Source organism: Mustelus asterias, chromosome 26, assembly GCF_964213995.1.
Source record: "Mustelus asterias chromosome 26, sMusAst1.hap1.1, whole genome shotgun sequence".
In the NCBI taxonomy this organism is placed as follows: domain Eukaryota; kingdom Metazoa; phylum Chordata; class Chondrichthyes; order Carcharhiniformes; family Triakidae; genus Mustelus; species Mustelus asterias.
The window spans coordinates 47,406,528-47,423,319 of NC_135826.1; the positions used below are offsets into that span (position 1 = coordinate 47,406,528).

Consider the following 16,792-nt stretch of genomic DNA (forward strand, 5'->3'; position numbering starts at 1 on the left):
CAGCGGAGCTGGGTGGTAAACTGGAAGAAAAGATACTTTGGCCAGGATATTCTTCCCCCCGCTCCCGGGCCCCCGCGGTGGGACTTCCAGAAGCCCAGCTTGGCTGGCGGGTTCTGTGGTGGTTCAGTTGGCAAGCTTCTCCTGAACTCCTCTCAACAGTCTGAAAACCATCTTTAAGTGGTCAATAATTGGCCACTTAAGGGCCTCAATTGAGGTAAGGGTGGGGTGCCGGCCTAGGCATCACCTGTCTGGGTAGCACGATGGCACAGTGGTTAGCACTGCTGCCCCACAGCGCCAGGGACCCGGGTTTGATTCCCAGCTTGATTCACTGCCTGTGCGGAATCTGCGCGTTCTTCCCGTGTCTGCGTGGGTTTCCTCCCGCAGTCCGAAAGACGTGCTGGTTAGGTGCATTGGCCATGCTAAATTCTCCCTCAGTGCACCCGAACAGGCACCGGAGTGTGGCGACCAGGGGGATTTCCGCAGTGACTTCATTGCGGTGTTAATGTAAGCCTACTTGTGACACTAATAAATAAACTTAAAATTGCAGAGAGCTCAGGCTGGGCAGAAACCCCGTGGGAAGGTCATCTACCCCTCCGCCCACCCTCTCCTGCCCCCCCCCCCCCCCCACCTACAAACCAGTGGATGGGGGGAGTGGCGGGGGGGGGGGGGGGTGATAAAAGTCTGTCGAATGATTTGAATTCACCCAGAAAGCAGTCCATTTCTTTGATGTTCTCCAGTAATTTTCACGATGTGACGACATTTGCCCACAAATTCTCTATCCTCTTCCTCGATAGTAGTTGTTGTTGCCGCTTAGTTTTGCAGCGGGGCTTTACAAGGGATCGCTGTCAGTCTATTCCTGGGTTGTCCAAGTTGGGACACACAATGCTGTTGGAAACTTAGTTTTGTGCTGTCCTACACGCGTTGTCGAAAGTGGTTATTAATTCAATAATGATGATGATAGAAACACTTGAAGAAGAAAAAAAGGGTGGGCGGCACGGTGGCACAGTGGTTAGCACTGCTGCCTCACAGCACCAGGGACCCGGGTTCAAGTCCCGGCTTGGGTCACTGTCTGCGCAGAGTCTGCACGTTCTCCCCGTGTCTGCATGGGTTTCCTCCCACAGTCTGAAAGCCGTGCTGGTTAGGGTGCATTGACCCGAACAGACGCCGGAGCGTGGCGACTAGGGTAATTTCACAGTAACTTCATTGCAGCGTTAATGTAAGCCTTACTTGTAACCACTGACTGATAAATAAACTTTAACTTTAAAAGGATTTCGGCTTTTGATAGGGGAAGTATAAGGAAATTAATTTAGGGTAAGTATCTGCAATCCAGAGTTCATATTGGCACCGGTATAAAAGTTAATTCCTACGTGGAAGAAACTCAATGTGAGACGCAGTTTGAGTGCACAGAGCCATTAAAATCAAGAGATTTAAAAATGATGAGGACAGTTATATAAAAAAAAAGGACCTTCCACAATTGCCAAGAAGCCATTAATCAAAGACAAGGCACACTCCAGTGAGCAACTACCTAACAATCCTTGACAAATATAGTGTTGTATATAATCGGAGTGAAGGTTCGAAAAGAACAGCAAAACAAAATCCTTTGTGAAAAGCCAAAATGAACACAGCTGAGCGACAAGGGACCGCGAGTTACGCAGCAGGAAAGTTATATTCATGTTGGACTCTGGGCAGGATTGCCCACTTTGTGTTGCCTGAACTGCTCCAGCTGCTTAATTTACAGCCCTGACAATCAGCGCGGCAGCTGCATGGGTGTCATTTCTGTGCAGTGTGCGGGGGCGCATGCCGGGTGCTGCATGTGTGCCAGGCCGGGGTTAGACATTCGGTCTAATTTGCACAGGGTCGCAGTTTAGAATCCAGCCTTTCACAAAGCGACTCAACGTGAAACAAGTAAAGCTACCCGTGGCACCGCCTCGCTGGAGGGACCTTTCGTAGACAGAAGATGGGGACAGGTCAGGGGAGTGGGACTAATGGCACAACTCTCCGAAAGAGCCAAGATAAAACTCAGTACTCTACGATCCTCGCCTTCCATTCTGATGTAACTCCTCAAAAGCTTTGCTTGCAGCATTTATTGTGAAGCTCCTTGAGACTGTTTCATTGTGGTCAAGACAAGTGGCCAGAATTTTCCCGTCCTGCCGGCCACGGGGGGGGGGGGGGGGGGGGGGGGTGGTGCAGACCACGCAAAGGTCCATTGGGGCGGGATTCTCTGGTTTTGAGGCGAGCGCGGCCAGAGAATCCCACCCAGTTACGACCTGAATGCAAGTAGTTAAGTTTCAGGTTTATTTGTTAGTGTCACGAGTAGGCTTACATTAACACTGCAGTGAAGTTACTGTGAAAATCCCCTAGTTGCCACACTCTGGCGCCTGTTCGGGTACACGGAGGGAGAATTTAGCATGGCCAATGCACCTAACCAGCACGTCTTTCGGACTGTGGGAGGAAACCGGAGAACCCGGAGGAAACCCACGCAGACACGGGGAGAACGTGCAGACTCCGCACAGTGACCCAAGCCGGGAATTGAACCCGGGTCCCTGGCGCGGTGAGGCAGCAGTGCCAACCACTGTGCCACTGTTTGCTGTTGAAAATCACACTCTGCTATTTGTCCAACGAACTATGTCAGGGCTGACAACCAGCTTTTGGCTTAATTAATAAACTTTCATTTGAAACTTTGCCCAAGAACCTTTGGAAATCAAGGTTTTGTCCCAGTAGAAAGCCTCCCGTAATCCACCTGAGGTGCCATTTTCCCCAAAACATTCAGAGAGCGCAATCCGGTGAGGAAAGATCTTCCCTTTTTGAGTGCACTTTGACAGCTGCTAACAAGGCTATTGTTGGAAGGCTAATCTTCATGTTTGTAACGCACACACACACACACACACACACACACACACACACACACTGCATACACCACACACAAGCATACACGCATACACACACCACATGCATACACGCACGCATACACACATGCACACACACACAAACACCTCACAAACACGCATGCACACACACAAAACACACCACGCAAACACACATGCGCACTACATACACACCACACACACTACAGATGCACACACACTACATGCACACACACACACACACACACACACACGAGCACACACACACTACAAACACACACTACACACACACACTACATACACGCACACACACACAAACAGACGCACACTACACACACACACCACACGCACATGCACACACACGCATCACAGGCACACCACACAACACACACAGAGCGGAAATAGTCATTTAGAATATTTACTATTTTGCTTCTGTCCTCACTGTCGGTTCATTCGCATCTTTTGTAGTTTCTTCTTTTTTTCACTGCCAACTTGCTGTTGTTATTTTTCTGAATAGAGAGACATGTTGTCGAAGCTTTTCAGCTTGCACTCATCAGGACAAATGCAAGAATGTCAGATTTCAAAAGGTCACAATTTATAACACAGGAGAAAAAGTGTATGGGAGGAATTTGAAAATTATGCACAACTCATGTGAGACAACAACTCATTGGCTAACAAGTTGCCACAGCGAGAGGAAATCTCTGTTGTTTATCACTTATGTCATTGGCTAATAATTTTCAGTGAATGACATCAGCAGACAAAAAAAACAAAGATTGCCGATGGTTAAACCCCAAACCCGTGCGTGTGAAACTCAGTCAATCATTTAGAACAAAAAAAACAGCGAGAAGTTAATGAGTATGTAACATAAATCCTTGACAAGGTCTGTTACAAATCAAACAGTGGCTCCAGTTATAGCCCCTAAAAACATTAACATCATTAACTGCAAGAAAAATTGGAAGACTTGTTCTATTACGCAGAGAGTGGTTGGGGTGTGGAATGGACTGCCTGCAGTGATAGTGGAGTCAGACACTTTAGGAACATTTAAGCGGTTATTGGATAGGCACATGGAGCACACCAGGATGATAGGGAGTGGGATAGCTTGATCTTGGTTTCAGATAAAGCTCGGCACAACATCGTGGGCCGAAGGGCCTGTTCTGTGCTGTACTGTTCTATGTTCTATGTTCTATGTACTTGTATTTATAGCTCCCGCAAAGATTTCAGGGCACTTCATGTAGAATTCGGGTTGCCAAACTGCGTGTTGGATATTTTCGTAGAATCATAGAATCCCTACAGTACAGACATTTGGCCCATGGAGCCTGCACCAATAACAATCCCACCCTATCTCCGTAACCCCACATATTTACCCTGCAAATCCACCCGAAACTAGGGTCAATTTAGCATGGCCAATCAATCGAACCCGCACATCTTTGGACTGTGGGAGGAAACTGGAGCACCCGGAGGAAACCTGATACAGGGAGAACGTGCAAACTCCACACAGACAGTGACCCGAGCCAGGAATTGAACTCGGGTCCCTGGTGCTGTGAGGCAGCTATGCTAACCGCTGTGCCACCATGCCGCCAGCGGTTTCCTGGGGGGTTTTGTAAATGCCCGGCCCAGTTAAACAGCTTTTAAAAAAATCCTTCTCCCAATATATTTGAAAGGAAGCAAAATTAAACAATGTATAAAAATTAAACACTTTTCCCATTCCTTCCTGGTTCTGCTTGTTTCACACAAGTTGCCCAACAACTCTTGACGGTTGAGAATGCCACACGCCAGGCAGGCTGTGGACGCATTGGAGAGAGTACGGAAGATTCCAGATTTTAATAATTGAAGTTTAAATTGCGCTGAGTTTGTGGGGGTGGAATTCAAGCCCATTTCCCCAAACCTCAGCCTGGGCCGCAGGAATATTGGTCCAGAACATTCCTACTACACCACCATCTCCACCCCCCCATCCGGTTAGTTCATCCATCCAAGAGTTGCCTGGAGACATTTTTCCTGGAGTGTCCTTGCAGCAGTGTCCTGGAGATTAATTTTCAATTCCGAGACAAGATTCCAAGGGGCAATATTGGAAGTTGACAACCCCAGAGTGAATGAGTTAGTTTGAAGAGTAGTGATCAACTTTGGCAGCCATTTTGTGCACAGTAAGATCCCAAGCAGGGCAATAACCGGCGGGATGGCTCAGTGGGGGATCTTTTGGAATATTGACTTATACCTCTGGGACTCGGGTTTTAGTTAAGTTTATTGGTAGTGTCACAAGCAGGCTTACATTAACACCGCAATGAAGTTCCTGTGAAAATCCCCTAGTCGCCACACTCTGGCGCCTGTTCGGGTACACTGAGGGAGAATTTACACGGCCAATGCACCCAGCCAGCATGTCTTTCAGACTGTGGGAGGAAACTGGAACACCCAGTGGAAACCCAGACACGGGGAGAATGTGCAGACTCCTTATAGACAGTGACCCAAGCCAGGAATCGAATCCTGGCCCCTGGCGCTGTGAGGCAGCAGCGCTAATCACTGTGCTGCCGTGCTGCCCAGGACCTGCCCAGGCTGCAGTTTTGAAGTTCTCCTCTGTCTAATGATGGCCTGAAAACACAAAGCCTCCTACGATGTGGTACTGTACTCTGCACATCTGGCAGCATCTGTGGAGAGAGGAAGAGAACTAATGGACTGAATTTTCCAGCCTGTCCCGCCAGTGTGAATTTCTGGTCCTGCCGATGGCAACCCCTCCCCTGGGCGGGGTTCCCTGTCGGTGCAGCCAGCAATCAAAGCAAAGCGTCGTTGACACTGGGGGACACTGGAAGATCCCGACAGTCGGCCAACAGCAAGCTTCCTCTGCCATAGGATTCCTGCTTGTGGCACTACTAATAAACTTAACTAAAACCCCGGCCAGAGGTATAGGTCAATATTCCAAAAGATCCCCCACTGAGCCATCCTGCCGGCTATTGCTGTGCTTGGGATCTTACTGTGCACAAAATGGCCACCAAAGTTGATCACTACTCTTCAAACTATCTTATTCCCTCTGGGATTGTCAACTTCCAATATTGCCCCTCGGAATCTTGTCTCTGAATTGAACACACTACGGGCGGGAGCAGAAATGCCATCCAATATTTCAAAAGAATGATCGGGGAAAGTGGAGAAAGGGGGAAGAACGAAAGGGAAGATTTGTGATCGGGGGATGGCAGGAGAGATTGAATGACATAAAAGGGATGAAGGTGAAAGCAGATGTTAATAGGCCAAATAAAAGGAAATGATGGATCTGGGGGAGGTGTGGATTAATTGGGTGGCACGGTGGCACAGTGGTTAGCACTGCTGCCTCACAGCGCCAGGAACCCGGGTTCGATTCCCAGCTTGGGTCACTGTCAGTGTGGAGTTTGCACATTCTCCCCGTGTCTGCATGGGTTTCCTCCAGGTGCTCCGGTTTCCTCCCACAGTCCGAAAGACGTGCAGATTAGATGGATTGGCCATGCTAAATTCTCCCTCAGTGTACCCGAACAGGTGTCGGAGTGTGGCGACTAGGGGATTTTCACAGTAACTTGTGACACTAATAAATAAACTTTTTTGAAAAAAGCATTTTCTGGTTATTCTTAAAACTCCATTTGTGGCAGAGTGGCAGAAATTTTATTCTGGCCGGAATTCTCCAACCTCGCCCGCGGCTGTGATTCTCCAGTCCCGCTGCAGTGAATGGAGACTTGGCTGAGCGCCAAATTCTCCGTTCCCGCTGGCAGGGGTGATGGGGCGTGTGAGATTGGAGAATTCCGGCTGTGGATGAGGGCGGAGGTTTCCAGCGTCTGTGTCTGAATGTTCTGCATCTGAACACTTGGATGGGCAAATTTTCCAATTCTCCCGCATTGACCTTTCCTCATCTTGAGAGCAAAAGACTGGCGTAATTTGGTACTTTTTGGTTTTCCTAATTCAAAAAAATGAGCTGGATAAAGTTAAAGTTTATTTATTAGTCACAAGTAAGGCTTACATTAACACTGCAATGAAGTTACTGTGAAATTCCCCCAGTCGTCACACTCTGGCACCAGTTCAAGTCAATGCACCCTAACCAGCACATCTTTCAGACTGTGGGAGGAAACTGGAGCACCCGGAGGAAACCCACCCAGACACGGGGAGAACATGCAGACTCCACACAGACAGTGACCCAGGCCGGGAATCGAACCCAGGTCCCATCGTTGTGAGACAGCAGTACTAATCACTGTGCCACCGTGCCGCCTACAGTGAGCTTAAAAAAGTATAAACAATGGCAGAGGTAAGGAGGAGGAGGTAGGGTGAGGGCATGAACCCGACAGCTCCTTTTCAAAGAGCTAGCACAGACACGATGGGCTGAATGGTTTCCTTCTATGCCGTATGTTTCAATGAATAGCAGGATTAATGCCGGTACAATGACATCTTAGAGGAAAGGTCAAAGTCAAAATGTGTTTGTCATTTTTGTTTCCGCAGCTGATGCAGCAACAAGCAGCCATTATGGCAGCCACCACACACACCGGGTACCTGAACCCCACCGCTGCCTTTCCAACTGCACAGATGCACCACATGGCAGCGATCAACCTGAACGGATTGGCAGCCGCGCCACTCACACCTACATCAGGTGAGGCCTCTGTACCCTACTTGGGGACTGTCGGGTCCATTCATTCCTCTGAATAGACGGAGACGGCACTGATACGAAGTTGAATTTCTTTTATTGAACTGGTCTTAAACTAAACACATTACAGAAAGCAAAAATAAACTGGAGAGAGAGAGAGATACTGGCAAAAACCAATCCTGTACTGGTCACAAAACTCAAAACATACTAAACAGGTCTCAAAAACAGACTGTGGACTGACCTAATAAGATAGATCTGTGACTACAATATATGTTAATTCTTATCTGTGTTATGAAATTGTTTGGCACATGCTGTCTCTGATTACCAAAGCAACATGCAGATGCTGTTTTTGCAAACTTTGTTCTGGTTTATGAAAAGGCCTGTTTCTGCTTGCGTTGTAATTTCAAAGAATGCAATCAATTTTTCGAGCTAATCCCAGCATGCCTGCTGAGTTTAAAATATAGCCAAGTTAGCTTGAGAAGCTTAGCATTTAAATGTAATTGCATAGACAGAAATATCTTAAAATGAAGTCTTTGCATTGATGAAGCAAGCATCGCTAAGCATACATAGGATCCCTCAGGGACGTAGCTGTGGGCACAGACATATCTTGGGCTTGTTCACCCAGCCAAAGGACCCCTGACCCCCAAACCCCTCCCCTCACAGGGAAAGGACAGGAAGATCGGTCAGGAAAGAGGGTCAAGGGCAACCAGCTTTTGACCCACCCCAAACCCTTCCCCCCCATCACCCTCAACCTCCCCCTCCCCCTTCTCCCCCTTCCCTCTCCCCCTTCTCCCCCTTCCCCCTCTGTGGAACTCTCTTCCCCAGAGAGTGGGTGGAGGCAGTGTCAATCAATGTTTTCATGGTGGAAGTAGATAGGTTCTTGACTAAGGAAAGGATTTTCCGGCCCTTCCCGCGAGCAGGATCTTCTGGTCCCCACCGAAGGAGACCCCCCCCCCCCCCCACCCCCCCCCCCCACGATGGGTGGCAGAGCGGGAGAACCATACAATGCACCAAAACCTCAGGGGGACTGGAAGATCCCACTGACAGCCAATAGCAAGCCCGTCACTGCCGTTGGAAAACTCACCATGGTGAGGAGGCGGTGCGAAGGTGGGGAGTGGGGGGGGCAGTTCCAGTCTGAGAAAGATTTCCAATCAGATCCAGCCTCTCGGGGCCGAATGGCCTACTCCTGCTCCTAATTTGTTTGTAATAGGGTTGATTGGTCAAATCCAAGATACTGACCCAGCGATGCTGGAGGAATATCGTGATGTGCCCATGTCGGCACGATGGGGTGGAATTCGAGCTCTTGGCGATTCCCCCATCTTACTGTTGCCCTTCCCCTCGCCAGTTGTGGCCTTCACATTGCCAACTCTCCAGAGACTTCCCCTGGAGTCTCCGTGAATGGAGAATTCAACACCATAAACCAAGGGGGAAAAAAACCACAGGGGTAATTAAAAAAAAGGAATTCTGCATTGTCTTAAGATTTTCTTTCAATGCTTTACCTGCTGATGGGGTTTTAGTCAGAGAGGTTTACAGCATGGAAACAGGCCCTTTAGCCAACTTGTCCATGCCGCCCTTTTTTTTTAAAGCCAGGAGCTAATCCCAGTTGCCCGCGCTTGGCCTATATCCCTCTATACCCATCTCACCCATGTAACTGTCTAAATGCTTTCTAAAAAACAAAATTATACCCGCCTCTACTACTACCTCTGGCAGCTCGTTCCAGACACTCACCACCCTCTGTGTGAAAAAATTGCCCCTCTGGACACTTTGGTATCTCTCCCCCCTCACCTTAAACCTATGCCCTCTAGTTTTAGACTCCCCTAGCTTTGGGAAATGATATTGACTATCGAGCTGATCTATGCCCCTCGTTATTTTATAGACCTCTATAGGATCACCCCTCAGCTTCCTACGCTCCAGAGAAAAAAGTCCCAGTCTATCCAGCCTCTCCTTATAACTCAAACCATCAAGTCCCGGTCGCATCCTAATAAATCTTTCCTGCACTCTTTCTAGTTTAATAATATCCTTTCCATAATAGGGTGACCAGCACTGTACACAATATTCCAAGTGTGGCCTTAAGTTTTGATTTGATTTGATTTATTATTGTCACATGTATTAGTATACAGTGAAAAGTGTTGTTTCTTGCGCGCTATACAGTCAAAGCATACCGTTCATAGAGTTCATAGGGGAGAAGGAAAGGAGAAGCTGCAGAATATAGTGTTACAGTCATTGCTATGGTGTAGAGAAAGATCAACTTAATATATGGTAGGTCCATTCAAAATAAAAGCAAAGTTGGAATCTGAAACCAAAAGAGAAAATGCTGGAAAATCTCAGCAGCATCTGTGAAGAGAGAAAAGAGCTGACATTTTGAGTCTGGACGATCCTTTGTCAAAGCTTAAAAGCACAGAAAGTGGGAGATATTTATACTGCAGGGGGAGGGAATGAAAGATGAGGCATAGCCACAAAAACAAGGGGAAAGGTTGCTAATGGCAGCCCATAGAGAGAATAGAAGGTGAGAATGGCCAAACGGCAGAGAAGCTGAAATCAGAGGGTAAACTGTGACAGATGAAGATGTGGGAGAAGGGGGGACATGGTGGGAGAGAGGTAAAATGGAGAAAAAGGAGGAAAAAGGGTAGCAAAGGGGGAGAAAAGGTAAGAAAGGGGGGGCTTGAAACGTCAGCTCTTTTCTCTCCTCACAGGTCCATTCAGTAGTCTGATGGCAGCAGGGAAGAAGCTGTTCTTGAGTCGGTTGGTACGTGTGAGTTGGTTGGTACGTGAGTCGGTTGGTACGTGTGAGCTGGTTGGTACGTGTGAGTTGGTTGATACGTGGAGTCGGTTGATGTGTGTGAGTCGGTTGATGTGTGTGAGTCGGTTGGTACGTGTGAGTCGGTTGGTACGTGTGAGTCGGTTGGTATGTGTGAGTCGGTTGGTACGTGTGAGTTGGTTGATGTGTGTGAGTCGGTTGATACGTGTGAGTCGGTTGATGTGTGTGAGTCGGTTGGTATGTGTGAGTCGGTTGGTACGTGTGAGGTGGTTGGTATGTGTGAGTCGGTTGGTACGTGTGAGGTGGTTGGTATGTGTGAGTCGGTTGGTACGTGTGAGGTGGTTGGTACGTGGAGTCGGTTGATGTGTGTGAGTCGGTTGGTACGTGTGAGGTGGTTGGTACGTGGAGTCGGTTGATGTGTGTGAGTCGGTTGGTATGTGTGAGTCGGTTGGTACGTGTGAATTGGTTGATACGTGTGAGTTGGTTGATGTGTGTGAGTCGGTTGGTACGTGTGAATTGGTTGATACGTGTGAGTCGGTTGATGTGTGTGAGTCGGTTGGTACGTGTGAGTCGGTTGGTACGTGTGAGGTGGTTGGTACGTGGAGTCGGTTGGTACGTGTGAGTCGGTTGGTACGTGTGAGTTGGTTGGTACGTGTGAGTCGGTTGGTACGTGTGAGTCGGTTGGTACGTGTGAGTTGGTTGGTACGTGTGAGTCGGTTGGTACGTGTGAGTCGGTTGGTATGTGTGAGTCGGTTGGTATGTGTGAGTCGGTTGGTACGTGTGAGGTGGTTGGAGGATGATTGGAGGTGTGGGAGATCATGTGAATCCTCCAGGAATGTGTCCAATGTGAGTTGGCAACCCTGTCCCAGGCGGAATTGGGAGACACTGAGATTGAAGGAAAGCCGGGATGATGAAACATCTCAGGATAATCGCTGCTGTTTATACCTTCAGGCTTATCTTCTCCTCCCGGGATCGCTGCTCCGGCCGTGCCCAGTATTGTCTCTCCCATTGGGGTCAATGGTTACACCGGACTTTCCGCCCAGCATAACGGACACTCTGCTGTCGAGGCTGTCTACACTAACGGCATTCACCCGTACCCAGGTATGTGCAGCCCACGGCCTCAATATAACTATTTGCCCTCTGATGGGGCTAAAGGGATATTGGGAGGAAGTGGTGGGGGGGGGGGGGGGGTCAGGATATTGAATTTGATGATCAGCCATGGTCAAAATGAATGGTGGAGCAGGTTTGAAGGGCCAAATGGCCTCCTCCTGCCTCTAGTTTCTATGTTTCTATGATATATCATGTGAGCTTTGTGCAGTGAAGTAGCTTCTCTGCAGAGAACCCTAGCATTGTAAAATAGCTAACAGCTGTGTAGCCTGCCTTAAAAATGCACAGTAATATAAGATGTGTCAATGAAAAATGTGACTGTCTGCGAATTTTATATTGAATGAGACGTTGTCTAAACACTGTTTGCGGAAGATAAATGACTTGATGACAATCAGGGGCATACACTAATCTATCTCTTCATCTTCCTGCCTCCTCAATCTTCATTCGCTCCCTCCTTTATTTTCATTTCTTTCCCACCCCTTTTGTCCTCTGTTTTCTCACTCATTGCCCTTCCTCGCTCCTATTCATTTCTCCTCTATTGTCTTCCTTTGCTGTAACTTACTTGTTTCCTCTTCCTTATTCCCCCAACCTCTTTCCTGGACAATGTTTCTTTCCCGTTCTGTGTTTTCTGGGTTTGAAATTCCTGTATTCTGGTTCTTTGCTTTCATTACTCACACTCTCTCTATCCATCTTTTATGCTTTCCGTTTTTTGCATTTTCTGTTCTTTGCTCTTTTTCACATTCTCCCTTTTATCGCACACTCCTCCTTTTTCACTTTCTCTCTTATTACCCCTTTTCACTCCTGTTCTTCCTCGGGCTTGCTCTGATTCCCCCTTTTCACCATTATTTTTTCCTGGCTTTTATTCTTTTCATTTTCACTCGCTTTCTCTTTTTCTCTATTTCACAATTTGCTACCTCTTTTCTATTGTTAACCCCGCCCATCTCTCCATCTCTCCCACTTCTCATCTTCTCTCCATCTCTCTCTCTCTAATCTAATCATTTCTGTCTTTCCTGCCTCTCACCATCTCTCCATTTTCTGTCTCTCACTATCTCTCCATCTCCTGTCTCTCACTATCTCTCCATTTTCTGTCTCTCACTACCGCCTCATCTCTCCCATCTCCCACCTTTGCTTCACACCTTCCATCTCTCACCTTCTTGCCATCTTTCCCATTTCCATCCTTCTCTCCATCCCTCCTGCCTCCCACCTTCTCCCAATCTCTCCCGTTTCATTTCCAGCACAAAGCCCTTCTGCAGCCGATGCCTTGCAGCAGGCTTTCACTGGAGTTCAGCAGTACACAGGTGATTCCATTTGTATTTTGCTTGTATATTTTTTTAATAGTCAACTTCATAGAGATATACAGCACAGAGGAAGGCCATTCGGCCCTTCATGTTTACGCTGGTCAAAGACAAACCACCTAACTATTCTGATCCCAATTCTCAGTACTTGGCCCATAACCTTGTATGTCTTGGCACCGCAAATGCACATCTAAATACTTCTCCAATGTTATGAGACTCTTTGCTTACACCCCCCTTCCAGGCAGTGAGTTCCAGACTCCCACCACTCTCTGGATGAAAAGGTTTTCCTCACATCCCCTTTAAACCTCCTCCCCCGGGTGGCACGGTGGCACAGTGGTTAGCACTGATGTTTTACAGCACCAAGGATCCAGGTTTGATTCCCGGCTTGGGTCACTGTCTGTGTGGAGTCTGCACATTCTCCCCGTGTCTGCGTGTGTTTCCTCCAGGTGCTCTGGTTTCCTCCCACAGTCTGAAAGACGTGCTGGTTAGGGTGCATTGACCCGAACAGGCGCCGGAGTGTGGCGACTAGGGGAATTTCACATTCACTTCATTGCAGTGTTAATGTCAGCCTTCCTTGTGAGTAATAAATAAACTTTAACTTTGATTCATTGATTCCCTCCCACAAGGGGAAACGTTTCTTCCTGTCTACTCTATCTATGCCCCTCATAATTTTATACATCGCAATCATGTCCCCCCCAGTCCCTGCTCCAAGAAAAGCAACCCTAATCTATCCAGACTCTCTTCATAACTAAACTCTCCAGCCCAGGCAACATCCTGGTGAATCTCCTCTGCACCATTTCCAGTGCTATCACATCCCTCCTATTACGTGGATAAAGCTCACTACCCATTTGGAGCAATTTTTAGCCTGAGAGAATTGAGAACTTTGCTTTAACACACTTACTTCCAGTTTAAGTTTATTTATTAGTGTCACAAGTAGGTTTACATTAACACTGCAATGAAGTTACTGTGAAAACCCCCTAGTCACCACACTCCGGAGCCTGTTCGGGTACACTGAGGGAGAATTTAGCATGGCCAATGCACCCTAACCAGCACGTCTTTCAGACTGTGGGAGGAAACTGCAGCACCCGCAGGAAACCCACGCAGACGCGGGGAGAACGTGCAAACTGCACACAGACAGTGACCCAAGCCGGGAATCGAACCCAGGTCCCTGGCGCTGTGAAGCAGCAGTGCTAACCACTGTGCCACCGTGCTTCTATTCAATCATAGAATCATAGAATCATACAGTGCAGAAGGACGTTATTAGGCCCATCGACTTTGCACCGACCACAATCCCACCCAGACCCTATCCCCATAACCGCATGTATTTACCCTGCTAGTCCCCCTGACACTAAGGGGCAATTTAGCATGGCCAATCCACCTAACCCACACATCTTTGGAGTGTGGGAGGAAACCTGGGTCCCTGGAGCTGTGAGGCAGTGGTGCTAACCACTGTGCCACCGTGCCGCCCAATCAGTGAGAGAATATTCAACCTTTAAATCGGAACTCCTGTCGCAAAAAGTATTTTGTCATTTCAATTCATTTGTTCCTTATGGTAGTTTAAAATCTGTTGCCGTCAGTTTGTCAGGAATACGGAGCTGACAACAGGGAGGAAGAATGGTTGTGGTGATGAAGATTCACTTTCTAGACTGCTCAAGCTTGCCTGTAAGCAGGTCAGGCAAGAGGAATCTGACGCAGAAACAAAATATAGAAATCATAGAATCCCAACAGTGCAGATGGAGGCCATTCGGCCCATTGAGTCTGCACTAACAACAATCCCACCCAGGCCCTATCCCGTAACCCCACATATTTACCCCACTAATACCTCTAACCTACGTATCCTGGGACACTAAGGGGCAATTTAGCATGGCCAATACACCTAACCTGCGCGTCTTTGGACTGTGGGAGGACACCGGAGCACCCGGAGGAAACCCGTGTGAGCACTGTGAGGCAGCAGTGCTAACCACTGTACCACTGTGCCGCCAGAGGGATTATATAGAGGGATAATGCCATTTAAAGGTGAGGCAGTAATGGACAGGGATTAACATGGATGGGTTAGTGATAATTTGGCAAAGGATGTTTGTCGGTGTTATTCACCAATCTCTTTTCTTTTTTTAATGAAAAGCTATGTATCCGACAGCGATTGCTCAGATCAGCCAAGCATTTCCACAGCCACCTCCGGTTATAACACAACAGAGAGAAGGTGAGTTAAACCAACACATCTCCATAGCAACGACACCCTCACACCTTACCTACCTCATCAACAGCTCAAAACCATTGGAGATGCCTCCGGACGGTTCAGCTATGGCTTGGGTACTTCTTCATGAAGGATTATCAATGACTACAACAGCAACTCGCATTTAGAATCAAGCCTTTGTGTAGTAAAACCATACTCAACCAGCCCATGTTTGCAACACCTCAAAGCAAAACATCTCCTGGTAGATGCAATTTCACAATTGGACAGCACTTGTTAAACAATCCTGAGTGTGCTAACAGCTACACTAACAACGGTTTATTATGAGAATCAGTTGAACTCGTAACGTGGCTCATTTGTGTTAGATGTGATTCCATGATTGGGCAGCACTTGCTAAGCAATCCTGAGTGTGCTAATTACTACACCAACAACTCATTTTTACGATGATCAGTTGAGCTCATAACGTGGCTCAATTATGTATTAGATAATTGTGCTCCAGATGGTTTGATGAAGGAATAAGTATTAAAAGGGGGTATTCATAGGGCTTCTAAACATGCTTCCTTGTGTAAAGTCAGTTTATGAAGTGACTCAGTGAACTGAATTGTTACTGTGGGAAGTATTCCCAGTTTATTGAAAGTGTAGATTTGATGTTGGGTAATGATTTGGCCAGCGTAGACAGTAACATGGTGGTTGCTGAATTACAGCAATTGTCTTTTTAATAAAGTAAAGTCAAGTTTATTTATTAGTCACAGGTAGACTTACATTAACACTGCAATGAAGTTACTGTGAAAATTCCCTAGTCGCCATACTCCGGCGCCACACTCTCAGGCATACTGAGAGAGAATTTAGCATGGCCAATGCACCTAACCAGCAAGATGTATAGGCTAGGTGGATTGGCCATGCTAAATTGCCCCCTAGTGTCAGGGGGATTAGCAGGGAAGATACATGGGGTTATGGTGATAGGGCCCGGGTGGGATTGTTGTTGGTGGAGACTCGATGGGCCGAATGGCCTCCTTCTGCACTGTCGGGTTTCTATGGTTTATAGGTTTGCAGTTACACCAACAAGGCTGAAAACACATGGTACGAAATAGAAATACAAGCTGGTCAAGATGCGTCGAATGAAAACATTGATGTATCTTCACTCCTCTTGGTTGACCATGAGAAGATTAGGGGAAAACCCCAATAATTGTTGATAATTTGTCCACAGTTTAAAGAAAGGTTGTGAAAGAAAAAGCAGGTTCTGAATTATGATAATTCCATATTGTTTGAATCCTGTGTGCTAGTTTTGTGTTGAGGTTACGTCTTTGTACTCTTACATTAGCATATATATAAATGTGAAGCAAAGTGAACAGGCTGTCTGTATAGTAAAAGCTATCTGTTAGAAGTTTATGATGTTAAGTAGGTCTTGCAAAGAACATGGAAAGAAATTGTATGGAAACCTTCTCTGTGGTGAAGCATTTTTTTCCTCCAAGGGTGTAAGTAAGGTGTTGTGAGCTCCACCTTATCTTCTCATGGAGCAGAGGTTGGGTGTCTCCAAGTCTCGATGAGCCTCAGTGGTTCCATTCATGCGTGGGCCAAGAGTGGGCGTACATGCATACTCTTGACATTTGATAGTTCTTCAGGTAGGCCCAGTGCACCTGTGCAAAGAGAAAAGAAAATGGCATAAAATTGGAGTCATGTTTGAGTTATAAGGAGAGGCTGGATAGACTGGGACTTTTTCCCTGGAGCGTAGGAGGCTTGGGGGGATAGTGTAGAAGTCTATAAAATAATGCGGGGCATAGATAAGATAGATAGTCAACACCTTTTCCCAAAGGTAGGGGAGTCTAAAACTAGAGAGCATAGGTTTAAGGTGAGAGGGGAGAGATACAAAAGGATCCAGAGGGACAATGTTTTCACTCAGAGGGTGGTGAGTGTCTGGAATGAGCTGCCAGAGGCAGTAGTAGAGGCAGATACAATTTTGTCATTTAAAAATCATTTAGACAGTTACATGGG

General features: G+C 47.2%; 1 protein-coding gene across 1 annotated transcript in view; it reads left to right on the top strand.

Annotated features, from left to right (window-relative positions):
* The window catches only part of LOC144479678 (CUGBP Elav-like family member 4), a 524,426-nt gene that overhangs the window by 491,909 nt on the left and 15,725 nt on the right, over positions 1-16,792 (top strand). Inside the window, exons 7-10 of the mRNA XM_078198692.1 lie at positions 7,308-7,455; positions 11,159-11,308; positions 12,550-12,612; positions 14,732-14,809. Of these exons, the coding sequence (XP_078054818.1) occupies positions 7,308-7,455; positions 11,159-11,308; positions 12,550-12,612; positions 14,732-14,809 (439 nt within the window). The remainder of the gene's footprint in view (positions 1-7,307; positions 7,456-11,158; positions 11,309-12,549; positions 12,613-14,731; positions 14,810-16,792) is intronic.